Source organism: Piliocolobus tephrosceles, chromosome 2 (assembly GCF_002776525.5).
Source record: "Piliocolobus tephrosceles isolate RC106 chromosome 2, ASM277652v3, whole genome shotgun sequence".
Lineage (NCBI taxonomy): Eukaryota > Metazoa > Chordata > Mammalia > Primates > Cercopithecidae > Piliocolobus > Piliocolobus tephrosceles.
Window position 1 is genome coordinate 143,848,983 of NC_045435.1, and position 21,161 is coordinate 143,870,143.

General features: G+C 38.8%; 1 protein-coding gene across 1 annotated transcript in view; it reads right to left on the reverse strand.

Moving 5' to 3' along the window:
- Positions 1–1,315: 1,315 nt before the first annotated feature.
- The window catches only part of NR1D2 (nuclear receptor subfamily 1 group D member 2), a 36,371-nt gene continuing 16,525 nt past the window's right edge, over positions 1,316–21,161 (reverse strand). The window contains exons 5-8 of the mRNA XM_023207298.1: positions 19,507–20,135; positions 16,987–17,172; positions 14,171–14,381; positions 1,316–4,718 (exon numbers count right to left, since the gene is read on the reverse strand). Coding sequence (XP_023063066.1) covers positions 4,522–4,718; positions 14,171–14,381; positions 16,987–17,172; positions 19,507–20,135 — 1,223 coding nt within the window. The 3' untranslated portion in view covers positions 1,316–4,521. The remainder of the gene's footprint in view (positions 4,719–14,170; positions 14,382–16,986; positions 17,173–19,506; positions 20,136–21,161) is intronic.

Genomic DNA, 21,161 nt, shown 5'->3' on the forward strand with positions numbered 1-21,161 from the left:
CTGCGGAGAAGAGCCACCCACTCTAGGACCTTCCCTCTGCTGAGAGCTCCAGAGAGTGGGACAACCACCTGCCCACAGCCAGGTGCTTCCCACTGCAGGGGCTCCTCTCTGCTAGGCCTAAACACTCATTGGGATACCCTGGCTACAGAAAGGAGCTGCCCACTGCAGGTCCCCTCTGAGTTATTCTATCACTCAACAAAGCTCCTCTTCATCTTCCCCTCCACTTGTCTGTGTACCCTCATTCTTCCTGGTTGCAGGACAAGAACTTGGGACCCACAATGAATGGCAAAGCTAAAAGTTGTAACACAAACAGGGTTGAAACATGCCCCTTGCTCGCCATGCTGTGGGCCAAGGACAGAAAAGCTGCAGTCAGCCCTTTAGGGACCTCACACCTGGGAGCTCCCCAAGCCAAAGCTGTGATTCCCTCTTTGGGGCTCTGTGGTTCCTGGCATCTTCAGCCTTCCGGCCACCACTGCATTCCCCAGTGCCAGCTGGAAAAGCTGCTTATGGTGTGCCTGGTCCAGCTGCAGCCTCGCAGAGCGCCAGCACCTGGAGATGTCCACCCCGTGGCAGCAGCTGACTTGTCTGCACAGTAGCTGGATGCCACACTCGCTCACACACTCCTTGATGCTCCATGCCTGACTCAGTCTCCCTTGGAGGCATGGGATCCAGGCCAGTAGCGTTAGCTGAGTACAGCCTGCCAGGCCAAGTGGGTGGAACAAGCCCAGTGGGCCCGAGCAAATCTCAGGCAAAGGTGCCACCAGCCACGGGTTTCCAGCCAGAAAAGCAACACCCCCAAGATTGCCTAACAATATTACTGCAGACAATGCAGATTTAAGTAGCTATCTTAATTTCGCCAACATGGGAACAACTGATAGGAAAGGAAAAAGAGGTTAGTAGTCTTGCGGAGGTGCCCTACCCCATTCATGGCCAAGGGTGATTTCTGGTTATATCAAGTACCCCATTCCTCTCTCACATCTCCTTCCTAGAAAGACTACCTTATTACACACAATGAACCGTTACTCGGTTGGCATTACAGAAAATAGCAACAGTCCTTGCCGGAATCTCTAAACTCTAAAATCTCTTTTTAAGCCCTTTGTGTGCGTATATACACATACATATAAATACACATGTATATGTGTATACATATATACACACACATATATATCTATATATACATACACACACACATTTCCCCAAGCTGAATCAGAGATTTACATAAAAGATCCTGCTATGCTCAGGGGAAAGATACTTGTAGTGAGTTACATTATAGTTTTACAAAAATGGCAAGGTAGATTAGACACCAAACACCACAGTTGGTTAGAAATATTTATTATCCCCTCCCCCCACATACAGATTACTTCTCAGAAACATGAAGATATTATCCATGTCCTCATCAATTACAGTTTGTAGAAAATAAACTTAACTCATGTCCCATCAACAATGTATTTCTATCATTTTTTAAACAATAGCCATTTCATTTTTCCATGTTAGTTCCAGAATAGCTTCAAGTTTTCTCTTTTGGATCGAATCAAGTCAATCTTTTTTTATAGGTAATAGTTTCCTGACAGATCCCCTCCCCCCAACCCCTAAAAAAATTCTATATCCTAAGTGATAAACTCTTCTTGTACATTCAGCAAACTTTATATTGGAAAAGAAAAAGAATAATTGAGATAGGTATTTACTTTCGTGCACAGTAATAAATCTAGCTGAGCTGCTACACCTTGCTTTGCAAAGATGTTTACATAAAATAAATCATCTCTTATCAAGTTTACAATGGTAATTTCTTGAAATGTAGATATGAAAGCTATACACTTAATCCACTGAAATTTCCTTCTCATTTTTAAATCTGTAATTAAACCATCACCATAAGGACAAGCTTCATCCCAAGATGTTTCCCCTTTTCCCCTCAGCTATTTCTATCAACTTGAATCCTCTCTCAGATCATGTAAAGAGATACATTAAAAGCACAAGAAAAAAAATGTTTTAGCTTGCTGACATAATGCCCTTAAGTTTGCCGACATAATGCCCACATTTTAACTTTAAAATGTAAAATCAAAGTTAAAGCATCACTTAATTCATACAGTACATTATTAATCAACAGTGTCCCACCAACTCAGAAGTTTCCTAAATTGGCTGTCTTCTCTGCATTTAGTACGTTTATAACCAATGACTCAATCAAAGAATGTGCTTGTAATAGGCTGCTGGTTTAATTTTAGAATCAGAAGTTTCATATTGGGCTACTTTCAAATATAGAAAAGCTATGAGTGACATATGAACTATTAATTTTGTTTCCCATTACCTACAGGAGGAATTTATCCAAATAAAATTTTACAAGACAAAATGCAAATCTATATACCTATATAGAGATGTATATATGTATATATTGAACCTAACTAAAGTTTTATAAGCAATACTAACATAGTTCTGGTTATACATTCCTAAAGACTTAATTATTTTAAAGATACATGTTATAAAGAGGTTTATGCAAAAGGCAAAAATTAATCAACATGATCTTTGAGGTTTTCAATATTACTTCAAAAAGCTGTTTCTATCCCCCATAGAAGAAAACTATGCATTTGTTTATCTTAGGAAAAAAAATTATAAAAAGATAATGCTATCATGTAAAGATTCACAAAAACTATACTGTATATCCCATAAGAGTTATACCTACTTAAGGTAAATCACAATTATGGTTTATATTGTATTACAGACATCACCATTGCCTTTCCTCTTTAATAATGAGAGGGTTCAACTTTTTTTCAACTTACTTAACTAGTGCCACAGTAAATCAAGTCCCAGTAGCAACAAGTTAAACAAGATTACAAAATAAGGCATTCTGCTCACACGTCAGGAAAGTAACAGGCTTAGTACAGTAAAGCAGGCTCTTATCGTTTTTGCAATTTTATATAATCCAAACATTATATAGAAGGCAATCTTTACCAAAAAATCCAATTAATTGCTGTTTTCCAGGGAAACAGAAAAACATACATAAAATCCTCAACTTTGGCTATTTCTCCTACTACCATAAACAGATGCTGATCTTATCTATTTAATCAAGTCCACTATTAGAAATGTGGATAAAATGTCTTGACTATACCATTTCTAAGCCTGTAGGTCACACACTAGATGATTTTTCAAATTATAAGTTAAATCTAATATGACAAAATCCCTGTAGTGTTATTTAGGAAAAAAGAAGTGGACTTAGAACATACATACGCGCGCACACACACACATGCCATCATATTAAACAGTTTCTTTAAACATTAAATAATTCTTCTGAAAGAATAAAAATTCTTTAACATCAAGCTGCAGCATGTGTATAAGGGGCAGCAATGCAACCTTTTTCAGCACAAGGTAAGAATATGAATCAACTTTTAAACAACTAGTACCCTGAACCAAAGATTTTGCCAAAGATGAACTCTAAAATACATGGGTTTTTTTTGTCGTTGAAATTTGGACTCAACTGCCTGTTGCACTTTTACATTAAGTGTTGCTTAAATAAACAAAAATAGAGCATAAATTCAATATTCTACTGTCTAAACATTTTAAAGCAATGGTTATGCCATCATCAACAGGTAAAATGCACCTAATTTGGGTCTTTTGACACCTCTTGTTTTAAGTTTACTGTATGATAAAGTTCTTCACAGTTTAAAATATTGTGAAGAAACATAATATGTTTAACTATATTCACATACATATTATGTACATGTACTATGTCTCTGTTATACCCATAAACTTCGAGTATGTGTGTATCAGTAGGATACCCCACACATATGCAGGAACCCTGAATATTAATATGGTTGGTGTGGACTGTGAAATGACTTCCCAGAAAGGCTTAGAAAGAAGAAAAGAATGTTACTATGAATAATTATAATAACAAAAAATTTTACCTTATTTACATAGTGCCTATCTCCCAAGAGGTAAATATGCTTTACAGACATTTTTTAGTAACTCTGTGAGGTGGGGCATTGGGGACACTATCAATTCTCATTTTCCACAAGCAAGTAAACTACTCAGGACCACACACTTTAACAGTGGTAGAGTAAAATACAGACATGGAAATCTCCTAAATCCCAAAGTCTCCAATTACCAGATCAAATAGTCTTGTGGTAGTAATAAGATTTCCATCATTCAACAGAACTCCTACCACAAAGGATTAATTTCTAAGTCCTCATACACTTGTGATTGTGCGTCATATTTATACCACAGGGAGATCAAAATGGTTTTTGGTTTTGGCAGATGAAAAAGTCTAACATTCAGTGTGATTATACTTCAGTGTAACTTCTCCAGTTTAAGTGCGACACAGCTGATTGGTCTGTCAGGGAGATGCGGTCAACGTCTAATCATGGCTGAAGAGTTCTCAATCCAAACAGCTATTGCATGATTACAGAGATAGCCTACAATCTTTTATTGTCTTAAAGGTCTTTTCTGTCTCCATATATGGTATACACATATAAATACGCATTTTAGCACAAAATGTACAGTTACCATCAGTTCATGTTTAAATAAACAAAGGCCTTAAGGGTGAACTTTAAAGGCCAACAGCTCCTCAGAGTGCATGTTGTTTAAAGATCGAAGATCTGGCAACTTTAGAAGCAGTTTTGTAAAAATAGAGGCCTCATTTGGATGGTTTTTCATTATTAAGGTCCTTAGTGCACGAATGAGAGTTTCCTGCAAAGCCTCCACAGAGTTGACGTTTTCTATTCCAGATCGATCTAAGAGAGATCAGGAATAGGGAAATATGAAAGACAGGATAAATTATTAACATTAAATATAAATAAAATTCTTGCTCATCAGTGTCACTAATGAATAGAAAACAAGGTTATACATTTGAATAAAGGCAAAAGTTGACAAATTTCTCAAAATCTCAGTAACAAGTCGTTAGCTACTTACTATATATAAAGCATATATATCACAAAAAACGTTTGATAAATCAAAATTCTTTACTGCTTAAGAATTTTTATTCACAAAAACAGAGGTTCTGACTTTTTAAAATTAGATGTCATCTTATTTCAACTGCTTCTAATTAGCAAAATAAAATAATGTAGTATATAAACATATTTTCAATACATATGGAATATACTCCCATTTGTATGTCACCATGTGTGGTAGGCAGTCCCTAAAATGGCCTCCAATGATCCCCTCATCCTGGTATTCACACCCTTGTGCAATCTCCTCCTATTAAGTGGACCGAGACTTATCAAATTCTAATGAAAAAAAGTATGGCAGAAGTGATAGGATGTCAGTTCTGAGATTAGCTTATAAGAAACTGTGGCCTCCATCTTAGGTACACTCTTGCTCACTTACTCTGAGAAAAGCCACTGCCATGCTGTGAGCCACCCTGTGGAGAGGCCCACCCACATGGCAAGGAACTAAGAGTGGGCTCTAGCCAACAGTCAGCAAGGAACTGAGGTGCTCAGTCCAACAGCTTGCAAGGAACTGAATCTTGCCGATAACTACAAGTGAAAGTAGATCCTTCCCTACTCAAGCCTTCAGATGAGACCACAGCCCTGTCCGCAACTTAACTACAACCTCCTAAGAAACCCTGAGTCAGAGACACGTATCATATCTAAACTCTCAAAAACTGTGAGATTAAATGTTTGCATTTGCAAGCCCCCAAATTTTGGGACAATTTGTGATGCAGTAATAGGTAACTAATACACTATGCAACTTTATTGCTATGTTACCCTACATTCACTTTCATTTAGCATATTGTGTTTATTAAATTTCTCATACAATATGTTAATAAACCAGTCATTTGGCAAAAGCCTGCAATAAAGTATCTTAAAATTAGGTAAACTTATGTAGGTCACCCATAGACTTTTTCATCAGCAAGAGTATTTTTTTCCCTTTATAACAGGAGGCAGGAGTACACAAAAATATTCAATGGTCCCCCAGATGGGAGGTTGTAATTAATAAGAAAAAGACTTCTAACTTCTACAAGGAAGCAAAACTTCTGGCCATTCATTCCCTTTCGTTTTTTAACAAGGATATTGAGGAGGTCTTCCATTTTAAGTGGTAGCTGAAAAAGGTCATTTGCAATGCAAGCACTTAAAACAATAACTAAAATTTAATAGTAAAGGGCAAAAAAAGAAAGGTTTAACTCTAATGCAGAAAAATGATAAAAAATAAGTTTATCTTTTTTTTTTTTTTGAGATGAGTCTTGCTCTATTACCCAGGCTGGAATGCAGTGGCGTGATCTCGGCTCACTACAACCTCACTTCCCGAGTTCAAGCAATTCTCTGCCTCAGCCTCCTGAGTAGCTGGGATGACAGGCCCCTACCACTACACCCGGCTCATTTTTATATTTTTAGTTTCACCATCTTGGCTAGGCTGGCCTTCAACTCCTGACCTCATGATCCACCCGCCTTGGCCTCCCAAAGTGCTAGAATTACAGGCATGAGCCACTGCACCTGGCTAGTTTATATTTAACAAAATTTGAATATTATAACTATGTGCTAATTCTTTCTTGGAAAAAAAGGCCAGGCATAGTGGCTTATACCTGGAACTCCAGCACTTTGGAAGGCCGAGGCAGGATGGCTTGAGGTTAGGAGTTTGAGATCAGCCTGAGCAACATAGTGAGACTTTAGTCTCTACTAAAAAAAAAAAATTAATTGAATGGGCATGGTGACACATGCCTATAGTCCCAGCTAGTTGGGTGGCTGAGGTGGGAGGATCACTTAAACCCAGGTCAAGGTTGCAGTGACCCATGATCATTCCACTATACTCCAGTCTGGGTGACTCAAAAATGAAGAGAATGTTGGGGCAGGACATGGTGGCTCATTCCTGTAATCCTTGCACTTTGGGAGGCCAAGGCAGGTAGATCATCTGAAGTCAGGAGTTCAAGACCAGCCTGGCCAACATGGTGAAACCTCGTCTCTACTAAAATACAAAATTTAGCCAGGCATGGTGACTGGCACCTGTAATCCCAGCTACTTGGAAGGAGGGAGGCACGAGAATCGCTTGAACCCAGGGGATGGAGGTTGCAGTGAGTCAAGATCATGCCACTGCACTCCAGGCCTGGGTGAGAGAGTAAGATCTTGTCTCCAAAAAAAAAAAAATGTTGGACACTGGTTTGTGGGGGGAAGGAGGGTCACAATTTTTCAGACAAAACTAGTGGCAGAGATCTCTTTCTCTTGACATTTAACTTTGGCCAATCATAAGTTATCTTTATAAAAATAAAGCCTTCAGTAATGCTTTGAAGAGTCTCTCTTGCCTTTGATAGTCAAGTAATTGTTTAAATAACCTTCTTTCACTTGATGAAATCGTTTGCCAAACATTTATTAAATATATGTCCTGGTTACTGTTCTAAGGTGCTTGGAAATCAGCAATGAACAAAACCAGAAATTCTTTAAGGAGCTTACATTCTGACAGAAGAAAATAGTCATGTGCCACATAACAACATTTCAGTTAATGGCAGACCACATATAAAAGGGTGGTCCCATGAAATTATAACGTTGCTGAAAAATTCCTATCGCCTAGTGACATCGCAGCTTTTGTCGTAACATCATAGCACAACACATAACTAACACGTTTATAGTGATGCTGGCGTAAGCAAACCTATTACACTTAATAATAGTAAACAACTACATTACTGATTTAAGTATTTACTATACTATACTTTTTATCATTATTTTACAGTATAGTCCTTCTACTTTATTTTTTGTTATTTTTTGAGAACTCCTGACCTCAAATGATCCACCAGCCTGGGCCTCCCCAAGTGCTGAGATTATAGACATGAGCCACCTCGCCCATCCCTCCTACTTAAAAAAAAGAAAGGTAACTGTAGAGCAGCCTCAGGCAGGTCCTTCAGGAGATATTCCTGAAGAATGCATTGTCATCATAGAAATACAGAAGGTGATAGATGGTGACAGCTCCATGCATATTACTGCTCCTGAAGACCTTCCAGTAGAACAACACATAGAGGTGGAAGAGTGATATTGATGATGCTAAGCCTGTGTAGGGCTAAGCTAATGTGTGTGTCTGTCACAGATTTTAACAATAAAGTTTAAGAAGTAAAAAAAAAAATTATAAATAGAAAAAAGCACAGAATAAACATATAAAGAAAATATTTTTGTATAGCTGTACTATGTATTGCTTTTAAGCTAAGTGTTATTACAAGACTCAAAAAGCTTTTAAAAATTTAAGTTTATAAAGTAAAACAGAGTAAGCTAGGGTTAATTTATTACTGAAGAAAAAAAAAAACTTTTAATAAATTTAGTGTATCCTAAGTGTTCAGTGTTTATTAGGTCTATAGTCGTGTATGGTAATATCCTAGGCCTTCACATGCCCTCATCATTCACTCACTCATTCACCCAGAGCAACTTTCAGTCCTGTAAGCTGCATTCATGGTAAATGCCCTACATAAGTATCAGCTTTTATCTTTCATATCTATTGTTACTGTACCCTTTCTTTGTTTAGATATGTTTAGACACACAAATACTTATTGTGTTACAAACTGCCTACAGTACTCAGCACAGTAACATGGTGTACAGGTTTGTAGCCTAGTAACAATAGGCTATACCATAAAACCTAGGTGTGTAGTAGGAAATACCATCTAGGTTTATATAGGTACACTCTATGATGTTCACACAATGACAAAATTGCCTAACAATGCGTTTCTCAGAACATATTTACGTCATTAAGTGACAAGTAACTCTGGTTTCAATCATATGATTAGCAATTTATAATACCGAAAACTGAGAAAGAATGACAGTAATCCCCACAAACAAAATAATCTAGATGGGCAAAGAAAGAAACAACTGATAAGTGGCGAAGATACCTGAGTGGGAACTAGTATTAGTAGTAGTTGGTTGGACAGGTGTAGGAAGAAGTCACACAAAAAATTTAAAAATGTTTTAAGTCGTTGGTCTTTCAGTGGCTACTTTGTGTTTACATGACCTATGCTTCGTTATACAACTCAGAACTTCAGGGAAATGGATGCCTACATCTAAAACCACAGATTGTATTAAATTTTTCTACAGTCTCAATTTCTAAAACCATGGTTTTTAAGATTTCAAGGCCAAAGAACCTAAGGTACAAACCTGGTTGGATGGTAAACAATCTTCTAGAGACTATAATGTTAAGAGTACACATATTGAAGTGGAAATTCATCTTCTAAATGGTGCACTAAATGCTACACTAGTACTGTAGAGTTTAACTTATTACATATCTATCTTCTCTCTCCTTTGCTGGTTCTTCATCACACTCCCAAGCTTGTACTCCTCACCAAATATTCTATTTATTTTCACTTCCTACACAATGAAAGTCAAACCTTCAACAAAAATCTCTATGAAGACAACTAAAATCTGTATGTAAATGAGCCTTGACCTCACACCTACATGCCAGTCCTTAATCTCCAACTGGAAGTAACTGCTGTTACTTTAAACAACCTGAAAAGAAACTTACCTTCCAGGTATAATTCCCCTTCCATGATATCAGGATTCCTCCAATCTTACAGGCAAATATCATGTTTGAGATTTTTCTACCCCTTAGCAACTAGAGCTATTCTGTTAATAAGCAGTATAATGGAAAGGCTTTGAAGCCAGACTAATGGGAGTTCAAGTACTTGCTTAGCCAGTAATTAAAAATGGACGTTGGGTAAATTTCTTAACCCCTCTCTTCCTCAAATCCCTTGTCTATATAACTGTGAATAACATGTCTCAGCTCACAGGGATCTACTGTGAGGATAAAATTATATAATGATACATAGAAATTAGCATTTCTTCTGACAACCCCAAAACAATAGAAGACAACTATACATTCCCAAAAAGAAAAAGGTATTTTAAAGATAAAGCAAACAGGCCGGGCACGGTGGCTCAAGCCTGTAATCCCAGCACTTTGGGAGGCCGAGACGGGCGGATCACAAGGTCAGGAGATCGAGACCATCCTGGCTAACACGGTGAAACCCCGTCTCTACTAAAAAATACAAAAAACTAGCCGGGCGAGGTGGCGGGCGCCTGTAGTCCCAGCTACTCGGGAGGCTGAGGCAGGAGAATGGCATAAACCCAGGAGGCGGAGCTTGCAGTGAGCAGAGATCCGGCCACTGCACTCCAGCCTGGGTGACAGAGCAAGATTCCATCTCAAAAAAAAAAAAAAAAAAAAAAAAAAGATAAAGCAAACTATGTTACTTAATTCTAAACAATTAATAGAGAACTGAAATAAACTATCCATTCATTCCCTGATACAAGGAACATCACCCTTCAAGGTGCAGAGGCTTGGAGAAGAGGTTTCAATTATTTTTTACCATTTCAACCTCACTGTGTGAACACTGTAAGTAGTATTTACACAATCATAATACTATAAATGGGGACTTTTGACTTTTCAACTTTGGGAATCAACTGATCAAACCATGACAAACAGTTATAGAACAAGATATGTTTTAATTGACTACATAAAAGGAATGTTACAGCAAAGTCAGAGTACAGAGGAAAAACAAGTGTCTTGGAATAATGAAGAGATTCTACCTAAACTATCCAAAAGACATTATATATAAGTAAAGGTCAAAAAATGTGAGTATATTAAAATTACAAATAAAACCAAAAGTAAATTGAAAAATAAAACATAAGAAAATTGAGAGGGAAAAGTAAGGATACTTTTATTTGTAAGTTATACTTACTAAATAAAAAGAGGTATTGGCTGGGCATGGTGGCTCACACCTGTAATCCAATACTTTGGGAGGCCAAGAAGGCTGGATCACCTGAGGTCAGGAGTTCAAGACCAGCCTGGCCAACATGGCAAACCCCCGTCTCTACTAAAAATGCAAAAATTAGCTGAGCATGGTGGTGGGCACCTGTAATCCCAGCTACCCGGGACGCAGAGGTTGCAGTGAGCTGAGATCATTGCACTCCAGCCTGGGCGACAGAGTAAGACTCCGTCTCAAAAAAAAAAAAAAAAAAAAGAGAGAGAGAGATAGAGATATAAGCATTGTATTCAGAGTTGGGTGGTCAACAACCAGAAATTAAAAAGAAGGATGTTAAGAAATCCCGTTTTCTGAGGAATCAGGATGGCAGTAGAGGAAAGAAGCAGAGACTTTTCATTTTAAACCCTTCTGTAGCTTTTGAATTTTATTTTCCTGCCTAGATACTGCTTAAAAACAGCTAGTAATTTATGCTGCTGTTTGGCCGGGCACAGTGGCTCATGCCTGTAACCCCAGCACTGTGGGAGGCCGAGGCAGGCAGATCACCTGAGGTTGGGAGTTCGAGACTGGCCTGACCAACATGGAGAAACCCCGTGTCCACAAAAATACAAAATTAGCCAGGCATGGTGGCGCATGCCTGTAATCCCAGCTACTCTGGAGGCTGACGCATGGGAACTGCTTGAACCCGGGAGGGGGAGGTTGTGGTGAGCAGAGATTAAGCAACTGCACTCCAGCCTGGGCTACAAGAGTGAAACTCCATCTCCAAAAAAAAAAAAAAAACAAACAACAACAACAACAAAAAAAGCTAGTAATTTTTAAGTGGTAAGGATTAAAATTTTACATGAAACTTCAAAAATGTGTACTTGTATATGTTCATATAGTGACCTAACAAAAACGAGAATACACTGTATCCTTTTACAATCAGTCTTTTGCACTTAATATTTCCATTTTTAAAATATATCCTACATAAACAAACAGGTAAATAGATAGATGGATAGGTAAATGGATAAAGACCCCCAATATTAATAGTGATCTTTTCTGGTAGTGATATTATAACCTTTTTTTTTTCCATTTTAATATTTTCTACACTTTCAAAGAGCCCGTACTAAATTTATAATCAGAAAAAAAGGCTTTTTCAAAACCAGATTAAATCAAACTAAAAATCATGTTCCTAGAGAAAATATAAATGAAATAACAAGGTTCCTGGCATAGACAGTTTCCCTCTACCCCTTTGCCGTCATTTCTTTCTCTGAACTACCTCTGGGATGTTGGCCCTGCTACTTCATCTCACCTGCCTTAATTTATTTGATAAGAGTTCACCCCACTGCCTCATACCTCATGTCCTTTCAAAAGCTTCTCAACCTAACTCTCTAGCACTAATAACTTACCTATCTAATCCACCCACCACAATAATAATGCAGAATTAATGGTAAACATTACTTTGTTCAACCGGATCACTCTCCTACTTAAGAAGGTACACAGACTTTCTTCTGCCCCATATTTTGGTTAAAACCTCTCTGCTTAGTTCTCATAGCTGTTAGTCCATAACCTGGTGCTCCCCTAACTCTGAAGGCTTTTGTCCCCCTTCCTCCTTGATGTACACTCCAGGCTTTGGCCACCTGACCCTTCCCTGGCCCTATCTCGTACTCTCCCATGCATTTCCATCTTTTCTTCATTGGGAAAGCCTAATAATTCAACCTTCAAATTCCAGCTCCACTTCTATCTTTCCCCACAGAGCCTTCCAAGATGATTTCATCTTCCTTTCTACAACTCCAACTTACCTCAGTCAGAACTACACGGTTTAGTAGCATAAAGCTCTTTGTGTAGTTCCAGCTCTCCAAATAGAATGAAAACACTTAGCAAGCTTGTGCCTTAAAGCTTTTTGTTTCCCCCTGAGCACCTAGTAGGTAAGGCATATTCATCAGATAAATAATTTAACAAGTATTATCTTTGGGTTCAAAATAATCGATTTATTAATCTGATGTCAACTCAAACCAATACTAATTACTTATCAAGAGATTCTGCAAATGATAGGTAAAATGCAAAAAGCATTATAAGTTAGCAATAAAACAGATATCACTTATTGACATGTTCTTTCATACTACTCCCATGTATATACACATTTTTAGTTATCCAGGTAGAGCTGGTCAGAAAAGGTAGCCAAATTATGTTACCAATTGGCATGTCTTTAATCTGCTGAGGTAAGGCCCTTAAAATTATACAAATAACTTGTTCTCTCTTTTTTTTTTTTTTTTAGACGGAGTCTCGTTCTGTCGCCCAAGCTGGGGTGCAGTGGCATGATCTCAGCTCATTGCAACCTCTGGCTGCTGGGTTCAAGCGATTCTCCTCCTGGGTAGCTGGGACTACAGGCATGTTCCACCATGCCTGGCTAATTTTTGTATTTTTTGTAGAGATGGGGTTTCACCATGTTGGCCAGGCTGGTCTCAAATTCTTGACCTCAGGTGATCCACCTGCCTCAGCCTCCCAAAGTGCTGGGATTACAGGCGTGAGCCCCCACACCCGGCCAAGAACTTGTTCTCTTTAAAGAGCTACTAATTTATGGTTTCATCACATAATCAGAGGCCACAACTTATAACTCTCACAATGCCTAACACCGTGCCCTTTACACAGTAGGAAGCAAATGGGAAACAAAGTCATAACCAAATACTAAAAAATTTCCAACAAATGTTGGAAATAAAACGATACCTAAAAATAGTTGGCACTTACTTAGACGTACCCAGGAAAGTGTCTCAATTTCCAATTTGTTATTGGGAGTAACAATCTCTGCCTTAATGGGTACTATCTGAATCAAAACACTTCAGGTCAGAAACAACTGTAACGTTAATGCAAGATGGCAGGGACATTGGGAAACATCATAAATGACTCATATAAATAAACATTAAAAACTCAAAAATCTTGCTCACTCATTCAAATAGTGACTGAGTAGCTCTTCTATGCCAGACACCATACTAGGCTCACATGGTACAACCCCTTCCTTTGACAGGATGAGGAAGGAATCCAAGACGCAAAAGAGTAAAGTTACTTACCCAAGTTACCCACAAAATTCAATGGCAGAGCTGGACTAAAGCCTAAAACTAATTCACATTTCTCTGCAACAAACCATACTAATACCTCTTGATACTTTTAATGTTTTCAAGTATCCCACATTGTATTTGAATAAAAACTGCAATTCATATTAGAACCACCTACCTGGAGATACATACTGTTCTAACAAATCCATGAAATAAAGATTTAGACTCATAAAAAAAATTATGAACAAAAAGCTAAAGACTAACAGTGGTAAATACAAGGTCTAGATATAAGTATTACTTTATTCCTATAGCACTTTGACATGTATTGTTATAATGAAAAAATTAGTTACATAAAAATAACAGGGTCATACAATTTAGCATCTTCCTTAAGGCCTTATTCCCTCCATATAACTTTCTGGAACCTGTTAAATGCCACCTTCTCCCCAGTTGGTCACTATATGCTAGGTGTGGCACAATTTTGAACCAGCTTGCTTACCTGCAGATACCAGGACAACAGCTGTAAACAAACTCATCTCTTCATCACTAAGTTGGAGGGCATTTAGCTTCTCACTAAATTCAAACATAGAGTTTAGCAGATCCCCTGCTCCCATTGAGTGTAAATCATCCACACTATATTTCTTTCCACTTAAAAAGGTGACAGTACGTTCCTTTGCATCAAATAATGATGCAAACCGTACCATTAAAACCTGTAAAAAGAAAAAGAAATGTATTTGGAGAAGTCTAACAGCAATAATAAATAACTTAATATTCAAGTCAGTTATGAATCATCCCACATATATAAAAGAAAGTTATAAAAGAAAAACAGGGTTTACTTTTACTCAAAGCCATTTTATTTTTTTGTTTTATTTTATTTTATTTTTAGACAGAGTTTCGCTCTTGTGGTCCGAACTGGAGTGCAATGGCGTGATCTCCACTCACTGCAACCTCCACCTCCCAGGTTCAAGCAATTCTCCTGCCTCAGCCTCCCAAGTAGCTGGGATTACAGGTGCGTGCCACCACGCCCAGCTAATTTTTGGTATTTTTAGAAGAAACAGGGTATCACCATGTTAGCAAGGCTGGTCTCAAACTCCTTACCTCAGGTGATCCACCCGCCTTGGCCTCCCAAAGTGCTGGTATTACAGGCGTGAGCCATCACGTCCAGTGATTTTATTTCTTGAGACAGAGTTTTCTTCTTGTCGCCCCGGCCGGAGTGCAGTGGTGCGATCTCGGCTCACTGCAACCTCTGCCTCCTGGGTTCAAGGATTCTCCTGCCTCAGTCTCCCAACTAGCTGGGATTATAGGCACACACCACTATGCCAGCTAATTTATGTTTTTAGTAGAGATGGGGTTTCATCATGTTGACCAGGCTGGTCTCAAACTCGTGACCTTAGGTGATCCGCCCGCCTCAGCCTCCCAAAGTGCTGGAATTACAGGCATGAGCCACCACGCCTGGCCTATTTATTTATTTATTTATTGAGACAGGGTCTTGCTCTGTTGCCCAGGCTGGAGGTGCCAACACAGCTCACTGCAACCTCAACCTCCCAGGCTCAAGTGATCCTTCCCACCTCAGCCTCCTGAATAGCTGAATACAGATAAACATCACCAAACCCAGCTAATTTTTGTATTTTTTGGAGAGATAGGGTTTCATCATGTTGCCCAGGCTGGTCTCAAACTCCTGGACTCAAGTGATCGGCCTGCCTCGGCCTCCCAAAGTGCTGGGATTACAAGGATGAGCCACTGCACCCGGTCCCGAATCCACTTTCTTAAGACAAATTATCTACCAAAGCAATAAATATTCCAAGAAGAACATCAAAAGAAATTCTAGCCACTGATTGCAAAGATACTCTGCCATTCTATTAACAAAGATTCTGAAATGCAATATAAAATTAGAGCAAGAAATAGTGCCAGTAAATTTAAAACTGGGCCCTGGCCAAAGGCATTAAAGAAACACTTTAGGCTGCCAAGTATACCACATGGCCTCTATGCCTTAAGTAAAAAGAGCAAAATTCCAATGCAGCAACACTTCGAAACATCAACACATCAAATGCAGCCAAGGCAAAGGAAGCAGATGAAGTCTAACTGAACTGCTTCAAGAAACCATAACCCAAAGAGACTATCCACAAAGAAAGCTATCACAGTAAGTGTTCTAAGCACCATGTTATAATTGACATCCAAGTTAAATCAGTTCACAATTATATTACTTAGTTATCTCACTTCCTCCATTATACTAGATCCAGGGAGAAGTGAAAATACAGCCCTGGCTCACTTCTCCCATCCATCAAAGGTTCAAAGATTTGGCCCAGCAAACATCAACTTCCTCTCACCACCCCAATCTCAGAGTTATCCTTAATTAGGTCCCAAGGCATCTCACACCTTGGCAGCAAAAGGGATGCCCTGGGGCAGACAGAAAGTGAAAGACACCTAATTAAGGACCAGGAGAGGCACTTCTCTAAGTTATACAGTAGAGACTACCCCAAGCTCAGGCAGGATACAGTGTTGTAAGAGAAGCAGGACAGAAAAGTAATCAAGGATCCTGAAGCAAGGTGAAGCCAGGAGGAGCTAAGGTGGCACCTAAGAAATGTCTGACATATCCCCAAAATATTCTACAGTCTCTCAAAAAACAAAAACCACATCCTATTTGCCCTTCTTATTCTGCATCGGATACAGTAAATGCTAGGCTAGGCTTTCAGGAGGTGTCTAACACTGCAGAAACTTGTTAAATCCACATCTGAAAGGAATACTAGAACTTAGCAGTTCATATGCTGGAGATACAGAATACCTATATTTCAAATCCTAAATAATAAGTAAAAAATAAACACAAAATCCTAAACAATTCTGGATTTACCAAGTCTCTTTCCCAAAACCCTGAGATGATTATTTCGTTGATAATTTCAGACTCTGGACTACAAATACTGACTTAGAAAAGAATGAAAACATCTGCCGGGCACAGTGGCTCACATCTGGAAACCCAGCACTTTAGGAGGCCAAAGTGTGCAGATCGCTTTGAGCTCAGGAGTTTGAGAGCAGCCTGGGCAACATGGCGAAACCCTGTTTCTACAAAAAAAAATACAAAAAAAAATTAGCCAGGCGTGGTGGTTCACACCTGTAGTCCGAGCTACTCAGGAGGCTGAAGCTGGAGAATGTTTGAACCCAGGAAGCAGAGGTTGCAGTGAGCTGTGATCGCGCTACTGCACTCCAGCCTGGGTGACAGAGCAAGATTCTGTCTCAAAAAACAAAAAGAATTAAAATATTCATGAAAATAAAATATTACATCCCCTGCCTGCATCAATATTCAGGATAAATAAAACCTACCTCAAAAGTCCCAGCCTTTAAAAGGTTGACCTGGTCATGCTGAGAGAGATCTCTGAACCCAGGAATACGCTTTGCAAATTCCACCACTTCTTTCACCGCTGGAGTGAAGCTCATTGAAAATTCTTCCCAGATTTCATGTCCCGATTTATGAGGATCCACATAAGGAGACTTACTCATTGGACAAACCTGGTATACACAAAACGGAAAAACTATTAAATACTAAAAGGTGGTAAAGAAATGTCAAAAGCGGCATCTCAATTATCAGAAACCCCAACATGAATTTAACCCCCAAAACTCAAGTAAAATCTACTGAAATACTAGCATTTTATCTATTTGCTGCCCACCATACTGTAGAACGCCTCTTGGCAACCTAATATAAATAGCAATTAACTTATCATTAAAAAAACATAGCCTAAGCAAAAATACCATCAATAACAAGCTATTTCAAACACCTGTTGCACAGGTTTAAGCATTTATTTTGTAACACTGCTGCCACCTTATGCTAGTATATGGTGTTTTATAATTTTGCAAACAAATTCACTTGTGTGATTCTCAATCTGTTATTTATGGCAGACTATAATTTCCATTTCTTAGGTGGAGAAATGAGACTCCGAGGTTTAGTGATTTGTCCAACACAGCTAGAAGTCACAGGTCTAGGCCCAAATTCACATTTAGTTAGTATTTCAAAACTCCCTTATTTCTAAATAGGCAGAATTACAATGTTGTAATTTCCAAGAGCAAAAAACAGCAAGGTGCCTCATTTTGTTAAAAAGGTCACTCACTGCCTGGCCAGGCGAAGTGGCTCACGCCTGTAATCCTAGCACTTTGGGAGGCCGAGGCAGGCGGATCACAAGGTCAGAAGTTCGAGACCAGTCTGGCCAACATGGTGAAACCCCCTCTCTACTAACAATTAAAAAAATTAGCCAGACATGGTGGCGTGCACCTGTAGTCCCAGCTACTCGGGAGACTGAGGCAGAAAAATTGCTTGAACCAGGAGGCAGAGGTTGCAGTGAGCCAAGATCATACCACTGCACTCCAGCCTGGGTGACAAAGTGAGACTCAAAAAAAAAAAAAAAAAAGTCACTGCCCATTTGTTTCAAAAACAATGGTGTGATCACTGACTTCTACTTGTTCAATTAGGAAACAAGGACTGCACATACAGGTGCGCCTTCTAAATGAGGATTAGGTGAGGGAAAACAGGAAGCCAAGAAGTTATTTTAAGAACACCAAAAAGATGATGAAACACACTCTGTACATTCTGTTAGTAAAATCAGCCTTTAAATTTTCACTAAATCCACACAAAATCTAGGAATGGGATGATTACAAAACCATGGAGAATATCATGAAATCAGAACCCAAATGCCTACAGATTTTTCCTTCATTAAGGCAGCCACTTGGCTAGGCATGGTGGCTCAAGCCTATAATCCCAGCACTTCGGGAGGCCGAGATGGGCGAATCACTTGAGGCCAGGATTCAAGACCAGCCTGGCCAACATGGTGAAACCTGTCTCTACTGAAAATACAAGAATTAGCCAGGCATGGTGACGCACGCCTGTAATCCCAACTACCCGGGAGGCCGAGGCACGAGAACTGCTTGAACCCAAGAGGTGGAGGTTGCAATGAGCTGAGGTCGCACCACTGCACTCCAGCCTGGGCAACAGAGCAAGACTGTCTCAAAACAAAAAAAAAAAAGCAACTACTTAGCCTAACATAAGGTCCACAGAATCAAGTAACTGCGAAGTGACAACAAAAAATTTAATGAAGATTGAGGTAGAGTCAACTATTTTGAAAATGAAAAAGACGACTTTAATTACCTGTCAGTAGAAAATACCAAGCACTATCAAAGGACCTCATGGTTTAAACTGGAAATGCTGTTTTTGATGAAATTTTGGCTGAATATGAACACTGTACTTTCATGTAGAATGTCGTATTTGATGGAAAAATAGAAAAGCTTGAATGATATGACCTACATTAAGTCATCTCATAAGATGAAGTCTGCGAAAATCCTTAGAAACTAGCCTATGAAATTAAAATACTCCTAAATTTATCAAGCAATAAAACATCTATGTTCTATACTCAAAGATCTTTTGGCATAAAAATGGTTTAAAAAAAAAAAAAAAGTCCTTCTATAGAAATCAAAGAATTTTTAACTATGGCAAGCGAAAAGTTCAGCCCTTTGAGAAAATCCCAAAGCTAGTAAGGTACTAATTAATCAGAATGCTTAAATTTTCAAAGGGATTTCCAAGAATTAAAGGACCAATTGTGTATGAATAATATTTTACATAAAATCCTAATCCCAATCCCAGATCAATCAAATCACATGCTTGTACCTAGCTGGGTATGAAATTAGGTCATTCAACAAATGATGTTTATTAAAATTATTTGACCTAAAATACTGTACAAAATTAAGTCTATAAATTTCTTAGGTTTTCTGACACCATCTCAAGTTAGCATATCTCCTAAGTAAAATTTTCAAAGCTTTCCCTGATACAACGTAAGCAAAAAATTGATTTCACTATACCAGATGCATTCTCCCTCCAGTGTTGCACAGGTAACTATTCTTGTTCTCATTCTGAGAAAATCCATCTATCGGAACTCTATCACATACTCTTTGAGTATAAGCATTGGAGAAGTTCATACAATGTCCATTTGCAATACAAATGGCATGCCCATTTGGGTAATGCATTATGTTCCTCCCTTTAAACTGTCCATTGAGATGCTGCTGGCTCTCACTACAGGGAAAATGGCTGCTAAGCCCATTGCCACAATGATCATGATTTAAATTATATTGCTCCATGTTCTTGGGAATCCGTTCTCCTCTCTGGGGCTGCATGCTCTCGGCTGAGTTTTCTCGTTGCTCTTGATTATACATAAAGGTATCCTTGTGAGCTCTAGTCACCATGCCAATCACTTCTTCCTTTGCAAAATCAGAAGAGGGAGGAGAAGAGTTTTTGATGTTTTCTTGTTCCAGTTGGGGCTTGGGTCGCAGCTGTTCCTGAGCTGGTAAGGCTGTCTGTTCATGATGTTCTACTAATGTGTCATTTTGCAAGTGACCACTGAACTGGCTGTTCATCATGGTCTTCATCGCACTTTGCATTTCAATTAGCATCCTCTGTTTTTCACGCTTAGGAATACGACCAAACCGAACAGCTATTGAAGAAAAAGATATTTAACATCTATATTCTAAATAAGACCTGTTTTATATAAAAGAATAACACAAAATTATCCAATAGCTATGGCCTCTAGTCATACATATAAAGAATGAGTCTACACGTCTCTGGTTCACATTTTTCTAAACTTGCTGGTCTTGATACACCAAAGGAAGTAGGAGAGGGAGAGAAAATTTTCCATTTTCCCCTAAAACAAAGTTAAGGAAATGTATCTCCTAGGTATTTTATAAGCAAAGTCTATGAAAACAGGAAATTTGGATGGGTGCAGTAGCTCATGCCCGTAATCCCAGTACTTTGGGAGGCCGAGGTGGGTGGACCACCTGAGGTCAGGAATTTGAGACCAGACTAGCCAACATGGTGAAACCCCATCTCTACCAAAAATACAAAAAGTAGCCAGGTGTGATGGCAGTCGCCTGCAGACCCGGCTATTCTGGAAGCTGAGGCAGGAGAATTGCTTGAACCCAGGAGGCAGAGTTTGCAGTGAGCTGAGATGGTGCCAAAGCACTCCAGCCTAGGCGACAGAGTAATACTCCATCTCAAAAAAAGAAAAGAAAAAGAAAAAAGAAATAGGAAATTAGCTAATGAAAACCAGTTTGAAGCAGACCAGTATTACTACACAGCTCCTTACTAACAAAGCTGAGGACTGTTCCCAGGAAGGCATGCGTGATTCAGCTACATACATCCGTTACCATTAATGGAAGCTGGTAGGTACAATCATTCCCTCAACACCTGGCCCTTGTCAATTCATTTTTGTAACTTTACTCTCAAGATCTAACTGTTATCTGCCGTCTTCTTTTCCAGCCTCTTTAAAAAAAATCCTTAAAAAAAAATTCCGCAACCAGTAGAAATGCACTTACTGACAAATAAACTTGGTAGATTTTAATTAAAACCAGTGAAATAACTAAAAATGAGATAAGTCATCTTCTACTCTTTTAGAAGCTGGTCTTAGGTGTCTTGTCTCCAATAATCCTATTGGAGACTAGGAGAAAGAAAAGCTTCCTTCTAG